The sequence below is a fragment of the Pocillopora damicornis genome, chromosome 5 (assembly GCF_964200805.1).
Source record: "Pocillopora damicornis chromosome 5, jaPocDami1.2, whole genome shotgun sequence".
NCBI lineage: Eukaryota > Metazoa > Cnidaria > Anthozoa > Scleractinia > Pocilloporidae > Pocillopora > Pocillopora damicornis.
This window is the reverse complement of record NC_142674.1, coordinates 8,133,409-8,148,118: the sequence shown is the minus strand read 5'-3', so window position 1 is coordinate 8,148,118 and position 14,710 is coordinate 8,133,409. Positions and strand designations below refer to the sequence as shown.

Sequence of the window (14,710 nt, the reverse complement as noted above, 5' to 3'; positions counted from 1 at the left end):
ATTTGGTATTATCAACTGAGTTGAGAACGTAAATGGGCCACCGTAAAGAGTGTCAAACAGCCATGTACAGCTGTTTCGGCCTCGTAAGGATTCATTAGTATGGTGATAATGACAGAATGACCAGCCAAGATGTCAAATAAATGATGCTTGTGTGGGATGACTTTTTCACCAGAGAACGTTGAAATATGTTACAGATGATAACAGTGCTATGCCAAATCTATTTCATCATTTTGCATCACACGCTGCTCATCTCACAAATCAAAGCTTGTCAATCGTGGTGGTTATGGAATTCCACATATAACTTATTTTTATTCATCTAGGTTGTTCCTTCAATGGTGAAAAAGACGATCCAGTTGTATGAGACAATGATTGTTCGGCACGGTGTGATGACTGTAGGACCCACTGGAGGAGGAAAGACAACGAGTTATGAGGTGAGCAGATAGTACGTCATTCAATGGTCACATACGCAGGGGTTTCGATTACTTTTTCATAAGCGGCTGGCGATGGTGTAATATGCGACTGTGCCCAGAAAAGGGGCTGTAAGGCGAAACCCAAACGCGAAAGTTTGCTTGTAGACTTCGGTGAGAGGTCTTGTGGCCAGCGGTAGACCGTCGGTAACTGGCTTTTAATGTAACCCCTGACAAATCGTAATGAATAAGATGAACTGTGTATGGACTTAGTACGGAATTAAACTTCTAATCTGCTCTTTATAAAAGTGTGTTAATTGTTCGATGGAGGCCACACTTATCATTGCTTTCATAACATTTAGGTTCTCAAAGACACTCTGACAACGTTACACGAGGAAGGAGACGAAAATCCTTATTACCAAAAAGTTCGCACATACGTGCTGAATCCCAAGGTATGGTCGTCTTTTGCCGTTGTTACCAATGCTTCTTCCAAGCGAGTTACTGCGCTCTGTTAGCACATTTATCAGCCACTCTTATTTGTTACTACAGGCTGTTAGCATGGGAGAACTGTATGGGGAAATTAACAAGCTCACGATGGAGTGGAGAGACGGACTCATGGCCGTCACTGTTAGAGTTTGTGTTCAGGTACGGTGCAATGTCATGGCCTGTGACATGGCTGGTGGTAATGTTAGCTGCATGTATTGAAATGAGCTGATCATTTTAATCTTCTCCTTAAACTAACAACTGTTTTATTACTCCGGTATAACACAGGACACTACTGAGGATCACAAGTGGATTGTCTGTGATGGTCCTGTGGACGCTCTATGGATCGAAAACATGAACACTGTTTTGGATGACAACAAGATGCTTTGCTTGGCTAACAGTGAGAGAATAAAGCTCAACAACACCATGCACATGTTGTTTGAGGTGCAGGATCTTGCTGTTGCATCCCCAGCTACAGTCAGCAGGTATGGCTCCTACGCCGATTAACAATGTTTTGATTTTAAAATGCTATTTGGAAATGATTTGTCATCTAAACTTTTGAGTACAGGCTCAATTGACGTATTTGGTGGCCAGCATCCTCGTGTACAGTCCTTCACGGTATTTGTGTGTGTTTATTTCAGGTGTGGTATGGTATATATGGACCCTTATGAATTGGGCTGGAGGCCTTACGTCAAGTCCTGGATGCAAAGAACGTGTACAAAGATGAAAGACGAAACAAAGGTATCTACCTGTTACCGTGTGTACGTGTAAGTTCACCATCCATAGGTGTCAAATCAATCGCAGAAGGTTAGGAAATATATCGTATTCGGTTTGCTGTTCAAACACAGGCGGACAAATCCGCAATTATCGAAAAAAAATGGCATGGATTTGTCGCGAGAATTTTTAGGTAAGAAGTCTGTATTTGGACATTCGGTTTTAAAGCAGTGAAGCTTGCAAAATTCGATTCTTAACCAAATCTGGGTTTTGTTTCCAGCTGCTCTCTTGTACGTCTTTCAAATTTCCAACCGTTTTTCGTACAATTCTCTATCGGCTGAAGATGCTGACAGCATTGAGTGGGTTGTACTGAGTTACCAGATATAAGACCTTATCTGATACTCGGCTTTTATAAACCCACTGTCTAAGGCACGATACCTTGAGTCTTAAAGGAAGGTTCACAAAATTGATTAAATATATATGAAACATATTCCCTGTCTTAGTAGCAGTATCTAGTACAAGAGGACACAAAACATTTTTGCACCTTTGGGGCCCCGGTCGAAACACTTTTCATGAATTTTCTTTTATTCCGGCCAAAATTGAGTGATTACGTCTTATAAGTGCAGCCGTAATAGAGTACCGTGATCATAACTCTGATTTCTGCTCACCTTTTCTTACAACTTTTGTTTGCAGGAGTATCTGATGAATTTGTTTGAGAATTACGTGGATAACGGACTCAACTTTGCAAGGAAGAAATGTGTACAAGCCATGCAGCAGGTAAACTGGGCTCAAATATCATTGTTAGATAGGCCACATTGGAACACTGGATGATTGGAAATTGTTACAAGTTCCAGGACGAAATTTGAAAAGTTCCCATTGCTCTGTAGTTTCCAGGGAAGACATTTAAAGTCTTTTAAGGAGACTCGTGTCCTTTCATACATTTGTGGAAAGTTTGTAACAGGCGACGGGACGATATAGGTGTATCCCAACTATAACCCTGAAAACCTCTCTTTTTTCAGGTGGACATAAATAAAGTGACAACTATGTGCTGCCTTCTGGAGAGCTTTTTCTTCCCAGAGAAAGGAGGCCCAGATTTTAACATGGACGCCAACAAGTTGCACTCGCTTATTTGCACCGCCTTCCTCTTCTCTTTCCTGTGGAGTATTGGGGGCAACTTAGTAGAGTCTTCTATGGACGCTTTTGATACGTTTTCGAGGGATTTATTCTCAGATACACAGGATGTGAAGGTTAGGGGAAAATGATAAAGGTAACAAATGAATTGCTGTTGGATCGCAAACTAAAACCACTACAGTCAACCCTCTCAAGCGCAAATTAGAGCAACATTTTACCAATAGTTCTCATTTAGTTATCTTGAAGCAATTTATTCTTTTCCCAACGTTTATTTAACTAATATTATTGAGCGCATTCATATCCTTACGTTGTAAACTCTTTATTTCCACTACCGATCATTTAGTGGAAAGTTATTCAATTACTGGCAACCAGGCCTCTTTAACTTGTCCAGGTTGTTATTGTTGTTGCTTTTTTTTCGGGCTGTCAGTTACCGTTTATTCTCACTATTTTATGACACGGAGACAATTTTGACTGTAGTTTAGGTAAGGGATAAATAAAGTAAATCGTTTTAAAAAAAGCCAACAACAACAAAACAAAAAAACAGAAATTCTCTGCAAGTCTTCCCACGGTTTTCCCACAATGGCTTTAAACATGTCTTTTTCCCTTTGCACAGCTTCCAGGTTCAGGTGATCTGTTCAGTTACTTTGTGGATTTTGACACACGCCGTCTTGAACCATGGGAGAAGATTATTCCATCATTCAAGTACAGCCCGGAGATTCCATACTTTAATCTACTAGTGCCCACTGTGGACACGGTCAGATATGGATTCCTGATGGAGAAGCTACTTGTTGTAAATAGATCCGTCATGTTTACTGGTACGACAGGCGTTGGCAAGGTAAGATAGTGGAGTGCCATCTGACATTGTCGTCTGGATCCGTGCTCCTTGCGTAGGGATAGCGAGGATATCTAGGAACCGGAATCAAACAAAGCGGAGAAACTGCTCCTCAGCTTCCCACAATTTGCTGCTTTTTTGGTTCCGTTGCCAATTATTCGTTTTTTCCTTGACAAAGGAGCCTGGGTCAGGTGGTACGGGCTATCGCATGAACAATTTGCTTTCATTTTCACAATATTTGACACGACGAAAAAATTGTTATGACACAAAATTAGTTAAACGGCAGTTTGATACCAACCGCATAATATCACTAAGGATGACGAGTAGAAAAGGCGTCTAACTGAACTCAATTTTTATCATTTTGCAGTCTGTGGTGGCCAAAGGACTGCTGACCGACATAAGCGACAAGGCGAACTATGTTCCCATCATGATGAACTTCTCTGCTCAGACAAGCAGCCAACGAACTCAGGAAATGATTGAAGTCAAACTGGAAAAGAAACGAAAAAACATTTTAGGTTTGTATTCATTGATGTAATTAGACGTGGTAAAACTTTATACCATTTGTACCCTATGATTCAAGAAAATGATTACTGAATAAACATCACAGACTTTTATGATGTGTGTAAGAGAAGATTTGATTTGAAGAAAGTAACGTAGAATCCTGTGACTTTTGATCGGCGATTGGGAGTCATAGTGAGTTGCACGATTCTCTTGTTTCTTTAAAGAGTCTTATGAGGAGGTTTTTAGACAAGGTTTTGTTTATATTCAAAGGTGCACCGGCTGGAAAAAGAATGATCATTTTTGTTGATGACTTGAACATGCCCAAGCTGGACACGTATGGCGCTCAGCCCCCCATAGAGTTACTCAGGCAGTACCAGGTACCCTCGGATTTATTTGATAAAGTCTAATTCTTTCAGGGGGGGTGGAACATCTGAATCTTTGTGTTTTTTTATTAGAAAAGATTTCGTATTTATATATACCCCATTCAAACCAGCAAAACATGTTTAGTTACACCAGGTTTCACCGAATGAAAATCAGAAAAAGAGAATTGAAAAACTGAATTTTCTTTTGGTTTCAAGTAGTCACTAACTTTAATTTCAAATGTGCTAAATTTTAAGTCGACAAACATCGGTTTAGGAAGCTGCTTTTAGAAACATTTTTAAGCTTTGGTGTGAATGGGGTATATATCAATACTTAGGACTACTGGTAAATCAATTGAATTTTATTTCCTTTTGAAGGATTTTCGTGGATTTTACGACAGAGAGAAACTTTTCTGGAAGGAAATTCATGTAAGTGCATTACGTCTGTACTACGCTAGACCTTATGTCCTTAACTTTTTTATTCAGGTATGAGAGATTTTAACCATTATTTTTGTGACAGGACATGACCATCTGCGCAGCCTGTGCTCCCCCTGGAGGGGGTAGAAATCCGGTCACGCCTCGTTTCTTACGTCACTTCAGTATGTTCAGTATTCCGTCGTCTGCCGAGCACACCCTGAAACATATCTTCAAGGTTAGGGAAATCAAATTAGTTCAAATCTTTGGACTAAATTAATTTCCTTTATTGAAATTATTATCAACAAATATTCATTTCATTCCTTTTTTCAGTCCATTGTTAGCGGCTTTTTAGTTGACTTTCCTCAAGATGTCAGGGGATGTGCAGATGCGATTGTTGGGGCGAGGTATAAGTTTTGTTTACTTTCTTGTTTTCCTTTAAAAAAAAAAAGGTTATTCATGTACAGTAGTCTTCAGTTTCTGTGTTTCGGTTCTTAATCCTTCACCTCTCACGAGTGACCAAGACAGAATTTCTCTTCGTAGTATCCATATAATATCAAGCAGACAAGTGAGAAGAAGAAAGAAAAAAAATGCCAATTAGGGGATTTCTAGTTGATCCAATACGAAATTCTCTGAGCTAACATCATAAGAATTGTATGGCAGACAGTGAGGAGATTCACTTATGAGGTCTTGGGAATACAAGGGTTAATTTATTGTTTGTTATTTGCGTCGATCCTTTAAAACTCGTATGCTTTATTGGTCTTGAGCTTCCCTTTTGGCGTTTCTTTTCAACTCAACGAGCCTTTATCGCGAAGTTTTATTTATTCTTAAGTCACTGTTGAACTTAGGAAACGTTTTTCAAAATATTGTGGCATGACTGTTACAGAATAAAACCCTAAGACTGATGATCCACCTGTTGATGCCGTTACTTGCAGTCGCATGATATTTTGTTTCTTAATTTTGTCCATGTTTGCTCTCTTTTAGTGTTGAGATCTATGTTCGTATGAGTACAGATCTGTTACCGACTCCTGCTAAATCTCACTATGTGTTCAACTTGAGAGATTTGTCCAAATGCATTCAAGGTTGGTCTGCCAGTCATAATACGGTTACATGGCTTTGACACATTAAAAATCAATCTACCATTTCAGTTACATGAGCAATTCCGAATATTTTAACTTGAGTGACTTTGGTAATCATTTCAAAGATTTTTATAATACGTTTTGTGCTAATCTTTCCTTTATCATTTCTTCTCAGGTGTACTTCAGGCAGATCCTGGAGTTATTCGAGACGCTGGACAGATTTTTCGCCTGTTCTGTCACGAGGCACAAAGAGTCTTTCACGATCGTCTCATTAACAAAGAAGACAAACGTTATTTTAACGCCATTATGTCTGAAATGGCACAGAAACACTTCTCGCAGGTATATTTCTAAGTATGAACAATATGTTGTCTACAGCCAACCAGTTTTAGCAACCTATGATAAGAAAAATCATCCTTTTTTATACCAAATTACAGTTTTGGAGCTCGTAACTGTAAAGAGAAAGCGTAAGGTGGATTCTGCTCGGGAGTTGAGCGACCTATGCCGGTTCTATTCCCAATTTTCATACTATATGGATGGCTGTTGGTCCATTAAAAGGCTACCCCCAGCAATTCGCATGGTCTCTCCAGCAGTTTGATAGTCTCATTTTAACTCCCAGGTGGAGATAGGCATTGTGGGAATAAAGTGTCTTTCTTAAGGACATATCAAAATTACTCGGCCAGAACTAAAAACCAAGATCTCACGGTTTAGAGTCTAGCGCCTTAAACATTAATCCATCGTTTTCAGTCCTGCAGTTTAAAAATAATAAACTGCAAACAATACACGCCTTTTCAATTTTCAATAACATAATGTTTTTGTGTCTTTTTATACTGTAACCAGAATGTGCAAGCTGAAAAATTTGAGACGGCCCCTATTCTGTTTGGAGACTTTATGAAGATGGGTGCAGACCCCTCTGACCGAATCTACGAAGAGCTGGCTGATATCTCAAAAGTGAAAAATCTTCTGGCTGATGTAAGTTCACCCATATCTTTTTTTGATGTTCTTGGTAACCTTTAGCAATGATTGTGGTCAAAAAGGTGAATCTTAAAGATTTACTTCTCGTGCACGTATAATAACAGCAACCACAACGTCTTGATGCTAAATTTGTGAAGTGAGTCTCTTGCCATTCTTTGAATCATCATCCTAAGTATCTATCTGTCTTCTCAGCTTATTGTTACATCTTGTGTTTCTCTATCTTACCGAAGTAATGCCTTGATGTCTGTTTTAAGTTGAGGGGTAGTCATAGAAATGGCTCAAGATATGACTTAGCTCTTTTAGACAATCTCTGATTTTCCGTTTTTTGAGGAAACTGATCTGATCGTCTCTTTATTTAGTATCTTGATGACTACAATATGAACTCTTCCAAAGAAATGAAGCTTGTGTTCTTTATGGATGCCATAGAACACGTGTCAAGGTCAGTTTTTAGTGCATACACTGTCTGTGAAGCTTTTTAAAAGCTCCTTCCTAGCAATCGACGGGCTTATCTGAGCGAGAGTTTGTTTGTTTTTTGTAGAATCGCCCGAATGGTTCGCCAGCCTCGCGGGAATGCTCTGCTTGTTGGTGTAGGAGGAACAGGAAAACAGAGTCTTACCAGGTAACTTGCCTCGTAATCATTCTCTTAAAACTTCTCCACAATTCACAATGCGGGAATTTTTTATAGTCAAAATGTTGCGATCGATTCATCACAAAAAAAGTTTTATCTAGGTCGTGATGGCTAATCATAATATTTGGATGAACAGATTTGAAAAACAGTTAATTTTCTGGCGTTTTACTTTAGGTTGGCATGTCATATGTCTGGCTACCTTTGCTTTCAAATCGAGCTGACTCGTGGCTACGACTACTCCTCTTTCCGGGAAGATCTTAAGAAACTGTACACGTCAGCTGGAGTGGAAGGAAAAAACACAGTTTTCTTATTCACTGATACTCAGGTACCTACGTCTGTTGAATGTCAAGGTTATTAATGTGTGCACATTTTGAGTGCCACTCGGAGAGCTGTTACTAAGTAAGTGCGGTTGTAAATTTAAAAAATTGGAAAATTTCTTAACCTTTTAACTCCCATGAGTGACCAAGACAAAATTTTTCCTTACAATATATATATACAATATCAACCAGATAAGTGACGAGAATAAAGAAAATTATCAATTTGGGGATAATTGGTTGATTCAATACTAAATTCTCTGTACTAACATTATAAGAATTGTAATGGTTGACCGTAAGGAGAATTAAAAATTTGATCTGGGAGTTAAGAGGTTAAGGAGCCAACGAAAGACAATGAAAATGCCTGAACCACAGGAAAGGACGCGTACTCAAGTCTCGATTGGTTTAAGTTTTGCTTTCGATTGTTCAGAGGTTGGAGCTAGTTTTTTAATAATGTAAAGCCATTTTTTTGAGGGACATTCAACACCAGGGTTTTTTTTTAAGACGATCACTTTGGTGCTGTAAAAAGACTTGTGGTATTACTCTTAAAGTGAAACATTAAACGATAGCAAGTGCCCTCGAGTGAGGGTCATATTATTAAATCGTTATTTCAATTTAAATTATATGCAGATCGTTGTTGAGGAGTTTCTGGAAGACATCAATAACATCTTGAACTCTGGCGAGGTACTGATAATGTTTTATGAATAAATACTAGTTTATACGACTACTGTTTTCTTCCTTCGTTATCCAATGACTTTTCAAGAATGTTTCTGAAGATTTGTGATAAGGGTTTTTTTTGGGCTTGCTTCTAAGTTCCACGGGCTAGGCAAAAATATTAAAAGGAATTGATGAATTGAAAGTTGGACCGTTCCATCAAGTACTCCTTGCTTCCCTGAATTTTGTTTTTTGAAATTGTCAAAATGTGTTAGTGCACCAACGTGGATAAAATAGCAGTCTGCATTGTGTTTGTCATCAGGTTCCAAACCTGTTTGAAGCGGAAGAGTATGAACAAGTGCTGAATGGAACCCGACCGCATGCGAAGGACGCTGGTGTTCCTGAAGGCGACAGGTGAGTATTGGTTCTGATGTTGAACCTCACAGCTCACTACAATTTGCCATTAATATCTATGGCTGTGTTTTATTGTTATGTAGGGTTTTAAATTTCTTGTCGTTTTCTTCAATGTCAGGGATGCCGTGTTCAATCACTTCATCAGCCGTGTTCGGAATAACCTTCATGTGGTACTGTGCATGAGTCCTGTGGGAGATGCATTCCGTACTCGCTGCCGTATGTTCCCTTCTCTGGTTAATTGTTGTACTATTGACTGGTTTACCGAGTGGCCAAGGTCAGTTCACTGCAATAAAACTAAATAGTTTCCCGAGGGACCATACATTAAGTGCTTTGTTATACATTTAGACTTTCCCTTAGACAATCGTATGGAAAAACGTGCTGTTGTATTCGGCGCGCGGGTAACAACTGCGCAATTGTATCCCGGTCGGGATACACTTGAATTTGATTAGGGGCACGTGACCAAGAATCAATCAATCACATCGCTCGTTTTGTTGAATGAAAGTCTAGGTATAGAACAAACGTGGATTTTAACCATAGACATGCTCTCAGTCCGGCTAGCGTACTTTCGGATAACTTAAGCATCTATCACCAAAATAACCCTAATGCAGATATCACCTTCTTATAGTCTAAGTTGTACCCATAACAAATGCTTTAGTCTGGAGATTAATCCCTGCATTTTAATCCAATTAGTCCTATTGCCATCACTAATCGCCGAAATTTTATGGATTTGTTTTCAAAGCCATTGAAAAGGCGACTGATTTGTGTTGTGTTATCTCTGGCTGACCGTTTTGAAACACCTTTCGTTTTGGCAGGGAAGCTTTATTGTCTGTCTCCAAGAACTTTTTCGAAGAAGTGGACTTGGGAGCAGGAGATGTTAAGGTCAGAACGTCCTACATTTTGTTCACCTTCAATTTTTTAAGGTCAACTGCTCGCCAAAACTGTTGTTTTGTCATCAAGAAAAGGCCTTGCTTAGCATTTTGGCGATGTTAAGACAAACCATCCCTAGAGACCCTTGAGGCCTTTCCAGTTGTTGGCTCTTGGACTTCTCTACCTTTTTAGTTGCTTTTGACACTGTTTCTTTATTTTCTATGGTAGGAGAGAGTTGCCGAAATGTGTGTTGAAATTCACACCAGTGTTAGCTCTATGGCGGACAGGTTTTACGCCGAACTGCGTCGTCGATATTACACAACCCCAACCAGTTACCTTGAGCTTATAAACCTGTATCTGTCCATGTTAGATGACAAACGAAGGTATGATACTTTTACTGTCCTTGATGACCAAAATATAGCGAACATCACCGACTACTCACGACCTTCCTCCTAAGAAGATCAAAGTCTTTTTTATTTTGGGAGACACGGTGGCTTAATTGCTAGCGCTCTGGACTTCGGGTCGAGAGGTCCGGATTTGAGATTTGACTAATTCAAAGCGATGTGTTCTTTGGCAAAACACTTAACTCTCCCCATGCCTCTCTCGACCCGGGGGTATACATGGGTCTAGGCGAATTGTCAGCGAAGCCTGATGAAATGCCGGGGGAGGGGGATCTAACCTTGCCATGGACTAGCATCCCATGCTGGGGGGGGGGGGGGGAATTAGTGATGCTACTCGCCCGCATTTTCTGTTCGCATCGGTGAAGAGGTCTGAGAGCTACCACTCTGTCGTGTTTTCACTCACTGTATCACTCATGTATTTTCCAGACAGCTGATTGGTGCACGTGACCGCGTGAAGAATGGCTTGAAGAAGCTTCTAGAAACTAACGACTTGGTAGATAACATGCAGGTCGAGTTAGTGGCTTTAGAACCGCAGTTAAAACAAAAATCACTTGATGTAGAAAAGCTGATGGACAAACTACAGACTGATCAAGAGGAAGCTGACAAGGTCTGTGTCAGATTAAAAACGAATGTGTTCTCTACCTTTATTTTTAAGCTGCATTCCTTTGTCCTCGCGCTGATTATGATGGCCCGCTCTTGGATTTGAGAATATTCTGACATCACAATTTATGAACAGCTCACTTTTGTTTGTTAGCATCTCTAGGTAGTTGTGTCTTATTTCCTTTCCATGGTATTTTGATAAAACACCTGCAAAATTTCCCTTCTTTAACTAAACCATTAAAAGGCTTAGAGTCTCTTTCAAATAAGTTTTTATTCTATTATTACCAATTAGACAATTGGAGAGTTTTTTATTCATTTCTTCAGGTGAGAAAAGTCGTTTCAGCGGAAGAGGAAGTAGCCAAAGGAAAGGCAGATGAAACCCAAGCTATTGCAGCGGAAGCTCAGAAAGACTTGGACGAGGCTTTACCTGCTCTGGACGCCGCTAACAAGGTTTATATAATAAGCTCAGTTATGCACGCATTCTGATTGGTTCTCACTTATGATCTGTTGGAGGACGTATAGATGATATCATCATTAAAACTTTTTTTAATTCTTTATTATATAAAACAAATAGATTCCAAGTTGCCGTGCGTCTGTTCAGTAATAGATCACAGATAACGTCAAAATGTGGTAAGAACATCAGTGACACACTCGGCTGCGCCTCGTGTGCCACTTTTTTGTTCTTACCACATTTTGACGTTATCTGTGATCTATTACTGAACAGACGCACGGCAACTTGGAATCTATTTGTTAGGTATTTCTAGACTAGCCCTCAGGTTAAGCAGAATTGTAGCTTTGTAAAAAATGAAATTAATGATACAGTATTGCATTGCTGGTTTTTAGGTCGGTGTGCTTCACTGACAATAATGAAATGGACTTGCAGCTCGTTCATTGGAAAATATCATCACGCATTGTTGCTTCTGTGGGAATAAAGTCCTGCAGTTTGAGCCTTATTGCTCGTAAGCCCATTTAAGTTCTATTTGGTTCCTGTTCTGGCTATGCTGACAAAAAGCTGCAAGTTCGTTGAAGTTTGAAGGTAACTGATTATCTCTGTCACTTTTAGGCTCTTGACTCTTTGGACAAGTCTGATATATCTGAGTTACGTGTGTTCACCAGTCCCCCTGAGCTCGTCATGACTGTTATGGAGTCCATCTGTATTCTGTTGAATTCAAAGTAAGTTGATTCTGTTTGTAGAAGATGTTCATTTTAGCAAAACAACCGAAGGTGTCTTTGATAGATGTTATTATTAACCAAAGGCCTTTTTTCCGAATTTGCAAATTTTGTCAAGCTACATTCGTGCCAGCATTAGTCATCCAATGTAGGAGAGACGCGAGTTTATGTGATACTATTCAATTCCCAAGGGGATTGTGGCTTCGTTTCTCAGTTGGTAGTAGCACCCAACTATAGTATCTGGAAGGGAGGCGTTGGTTCAATTCCTGTTGAAGCTTGAATTTTTGGATCAATATCAGTATCTGGGCAACTGCCCACCTACCCCTCCCCTAACCCAACAACAGTCTATTGATAACAAGTTAGGGTTAATGTTGGGTTAGGGGAGGGGTAGGTGGGCAGTTGCCCAGATACTGATATTGATCCGAATTTTTCAGGCTCATTCCTTTGCTCGATGTAGAAATCTACATTACTAACTTGCAATTGGGCATAAGAGCAAAAATTTTCATTCCTCGCTCCGAAGACATAGTGTATTGATTTTCGTGGAATGTTTTCATAGGAATGTTGCTTTTCGTCGTTTGATGTTTTGTTGATCATTTAATAATGTACTCCTTAGGCCCGACTGGGCAGCGGCAAAATCTCTGCTGGGTGACGCCAAGTTTTTGACCAGGCTTATGGAATATAATAAGGTACTGAATACTTCATATCTAAGTAACTCTTTTCAAATTAAATATTTATTATTACTCAGAGTGTTTCATCACACCTCCTCCATAAAATTAGTTATAATTCTTGCTTTTGATATTTCTTTCATAAGCACATTAGCTAGTTTAGTAAGGTATTTCCAAGCTTTACACATCGCCACAAACTACTGATTAATTGTTTAAGATGTGTGATGCAACATCTACTTGGTATTCGTGTGCTTAGAAATATGTGCCTACCATCCGATTAAGATTTCACCTCGTTTTTTCTTTGCAAAATTTTGATTCTTTTAAACTATTCTTTTTATGACGTTCTGCTCCCCTATTTGTGCAGGAACTTGAATTTGTAACAAATTGTATATAGGAATTATATACCCCTTCTGCTTGTTTTGTTCCCAGGACAATATCCCTGACTCTACTCTGAAGAAACTGAAAAAATACATCGACAACCCAAAGTTCACGCCAGAAAATGTGGAGAAAGTTTCGAAGGTGTGTTAATCAGCCAAATATCAATAATTAGTCCGTCTTCGCGGCGAATAATTGTCTTAACGTGTATCCAGTGACTGAAACAGCCAGAAAAAGATGTTGCTTGCAGACGATAAAAACCGTAAAGCTTTTGAGTCTGTCGCCAGTTAGCAATCTTTTCCCCCCGTGTTTTCTTTTCTTTTGACCTCTTTTTCAGGTGTAGAAGGCCTATAGATATTATGGGTATAGTTGCTGGAAAACCCAGAGTTCAATACATGAACACTGCATAGTTTTATACTGTTTTCATAAACCTTTTGGATAAAAGTCGTGCGATCGTCTCGAGCCGCAACGTTTGTTTCGCTTGTTGATATTATTAAAGCTCGCGCTATGTTTGCATCTAGATCTCGCGCGGTTAAAAACCCTTTAGAGCCTCCTTTAATTCAACTTGAGGGAGAGGGAGTAAAGGAACTTCGTATCAGAAAAGTTACGCACGTGCTTTTCTGACGTTTTACAAGGCTTTTTCGTAGGACATTTGCCCGATTTTTGTTTGGTAAGAGGGTTCAAAGTCAGTAGTTGATCATCTCGGATAGCCGGGTACATGTAGCGGTGATTGTTTTAGTTCTTAATAATCTGTGCAACGGACTTTATTTCCTCAGGCTTGCCGGTCCATGGTGATGTGGGTACGCGCTATGGATTTGTATGCTCGGGTGTTCCGTACGGTGGAGCCAAAGAAAAAGAGGTATGTATTAATAATTAAAACTGAATGTCATTCCCAGTGTTATATTCCAAACGTAAGTCTGTATTATTCGACTCGGAATTTGATTATCAACCAATGTTGTGACAGTCAATAATTTTAGCGCGTTTGGTCATTGATCAACGTGGCTGTTGGAAGTACAGATACTTTAACGAGCATAAATAAACACCAACCCTTGAGCCGTCCTTAATCACATGTTACCTTTCTTCAGACTGGCTGCTGCACAAGTGGAATTAGATGCTGTTATGGCGACATTAAAAGAAAAACAAGATAGCCTGGCTGCGGTGGAAGAAAAGGTACCCGTATATAAAACGATAGGGTGCGCGACAAAGATTCTCTCTTCAGATTATTTGTGGTTGACGGTTGTGGTGGTTCTTGCTTTTCATTTTCTGTCAATTTCTGCTTAAATTTGAGCATCAAATACACATTTAAGAGTGAGATGTAGGGCTCATGCTAAGTCTTGCATTCTTAAAAAAGGGCTGAAGTTTGCCAACTGAATTTCAGGACCTGGACGGAAAAAAAATCGTTGAGTGAGATTCTTTTTAAGGTAGCTGAATAGGCGAAAAAATTCCATGAACAAAATGTGTTATCGGCGTAATCGGAGCATTTCGTGGTTTTGAAAACTGCTATTCTGCTCAGACCATCTTATTTCCTTTAAAGTTTGAGTCTAATAAAAATTACAGTGGTGATTTGGACTATAATTTTTGTAAACAAAAAATATCTACGAACTGCGTCAATAGTCGCTGCTTCGATTAGCATCGAATGAGACCTGCCTAACATAAAATTTAATTTAATGGATAAGAGTCGGGCGACTTTCAGATACTGATTGTACACAAAACAAGCCGCTCAAAGACAA

The 14,710-nt window shown here is 39.4% G+C and overlaps 1 protein-coding gene across 1 annotated transcript in view; it reads left to right on the top strand.

Moving 5' to 3' along the window:
• LOC113685274 (dynein axonemal heavy chain 6) overlaps positions 1 to 14,710 on the top strand; it is a 52,054-nt gene that overhangs the window by 25,045 nt on the left and 12,299 nt on the right. The window contains exons 37-67 of the mRNA XM_089207541.1: positions 321 to 431; positions 770 to 859; positions 957 to 1,052; positions 1,179 to 1,375; positions 1,532 to 1,631; positions 2,298 to 2,381; positions 2,624 to 2,851; positions 3,349 to 3,570; positions 3,935 to 4,082; positions 4,339 to 4,445; positions 4,806 to 4,856; positions 4,948 to 5,079; positions 5,175 to 5,248; positions 5,826 to 5,923; positions 6,096 to 6,259; positions 6,758 to 6,889; positions 7,252 to 7,331; positions 7,431 to 7,511; positions 7,695 to 7,845; positions 8,465 to 8,518; positions 8,811 to 8,902; positions 9,021 to 9,176; positions 9,715 to 9,781; positions 9,998 to 10,152; positions 10,597 to 10,777; positions 11,095 to 11,220; positions 11,834 to 11,943; positions 12,554 to 12,626; positions 13,035 to 13,124; positions 13,757 to 13,839; positions 14,066 to 14,150. Of these exons, the coding sequence (XP_089063667.1) occupies positions 321 to 431; positions 770 to 859; positions 957 to 1,052; positions 1,179 to 1,375; positions 1,532 to 1,631; positions 2,298 to 2,381; positions 2,624 to 2,851; positions 3,349 to 3,570; positions 3,935 to 4,082; positions 4,339 to 4,445; positions 4,806 to 4,856; positions 4,948 to 5,079; positions 5,175 to 5,248; positions 5,826 to 5,923; positions 6,096 to 6,259; positions 6,758 to 6,889; positions 7,252 to 7,331; positions 7,431 to 7,511; positions 7,695 to 7,845; positions 8,465 to 8,518; positions 8,811 to 8,902; positions 9,021 to 9,176; positions 9,715 to 9,781; positions 9,998 to 10,152; positions 10,597 to 10,777; positions 11,095 to 11,220; positions 11,834 to 11,943; positions 12,554 to 12,626; positions 13,035 to 13,124; positions 13,757 to 13,839; positions 14,066 to 14,150 (3,618 nt within the window). The remainder of the gene's footprint in view (positions 1 to 320; positions 432 to 769; positions 860 to 956; positions 1,053 to 1,178; positions 1,376 to 1,531; positions 1,632 to 2,297; positions 2,382 to 2,623; positions 2,852 to 3,348; positions 3,571 to 3,934; positions 4,083 to 4,338; positions 4,446 to 4,805; positions 4,857 to 4,947; positions 5,080 to 5,174; positions 5,249 to 5,825; positions 5,924 to 6,095; positions 6,260 to 6,757; positions 6,890 to 7,251; positions 7,332 to 7,430; positions 7,512 to 7,694; positions 7,846 to 8,464; positions 8,519 to 8,810; positions 8,903 to 9,020; positions 9,177 to 9,714; positions 9,782 to 9,997; positions 10,153 to 10,596; positions 10,778 to 11,094; positions 11,221 to 11,833; positions 11,944 to 12,553; positions 12,627 to 13,034; positions 13,125 to 13,756; positions 13,840 to 14,065; positions 14,151 to 14,710) is intronic.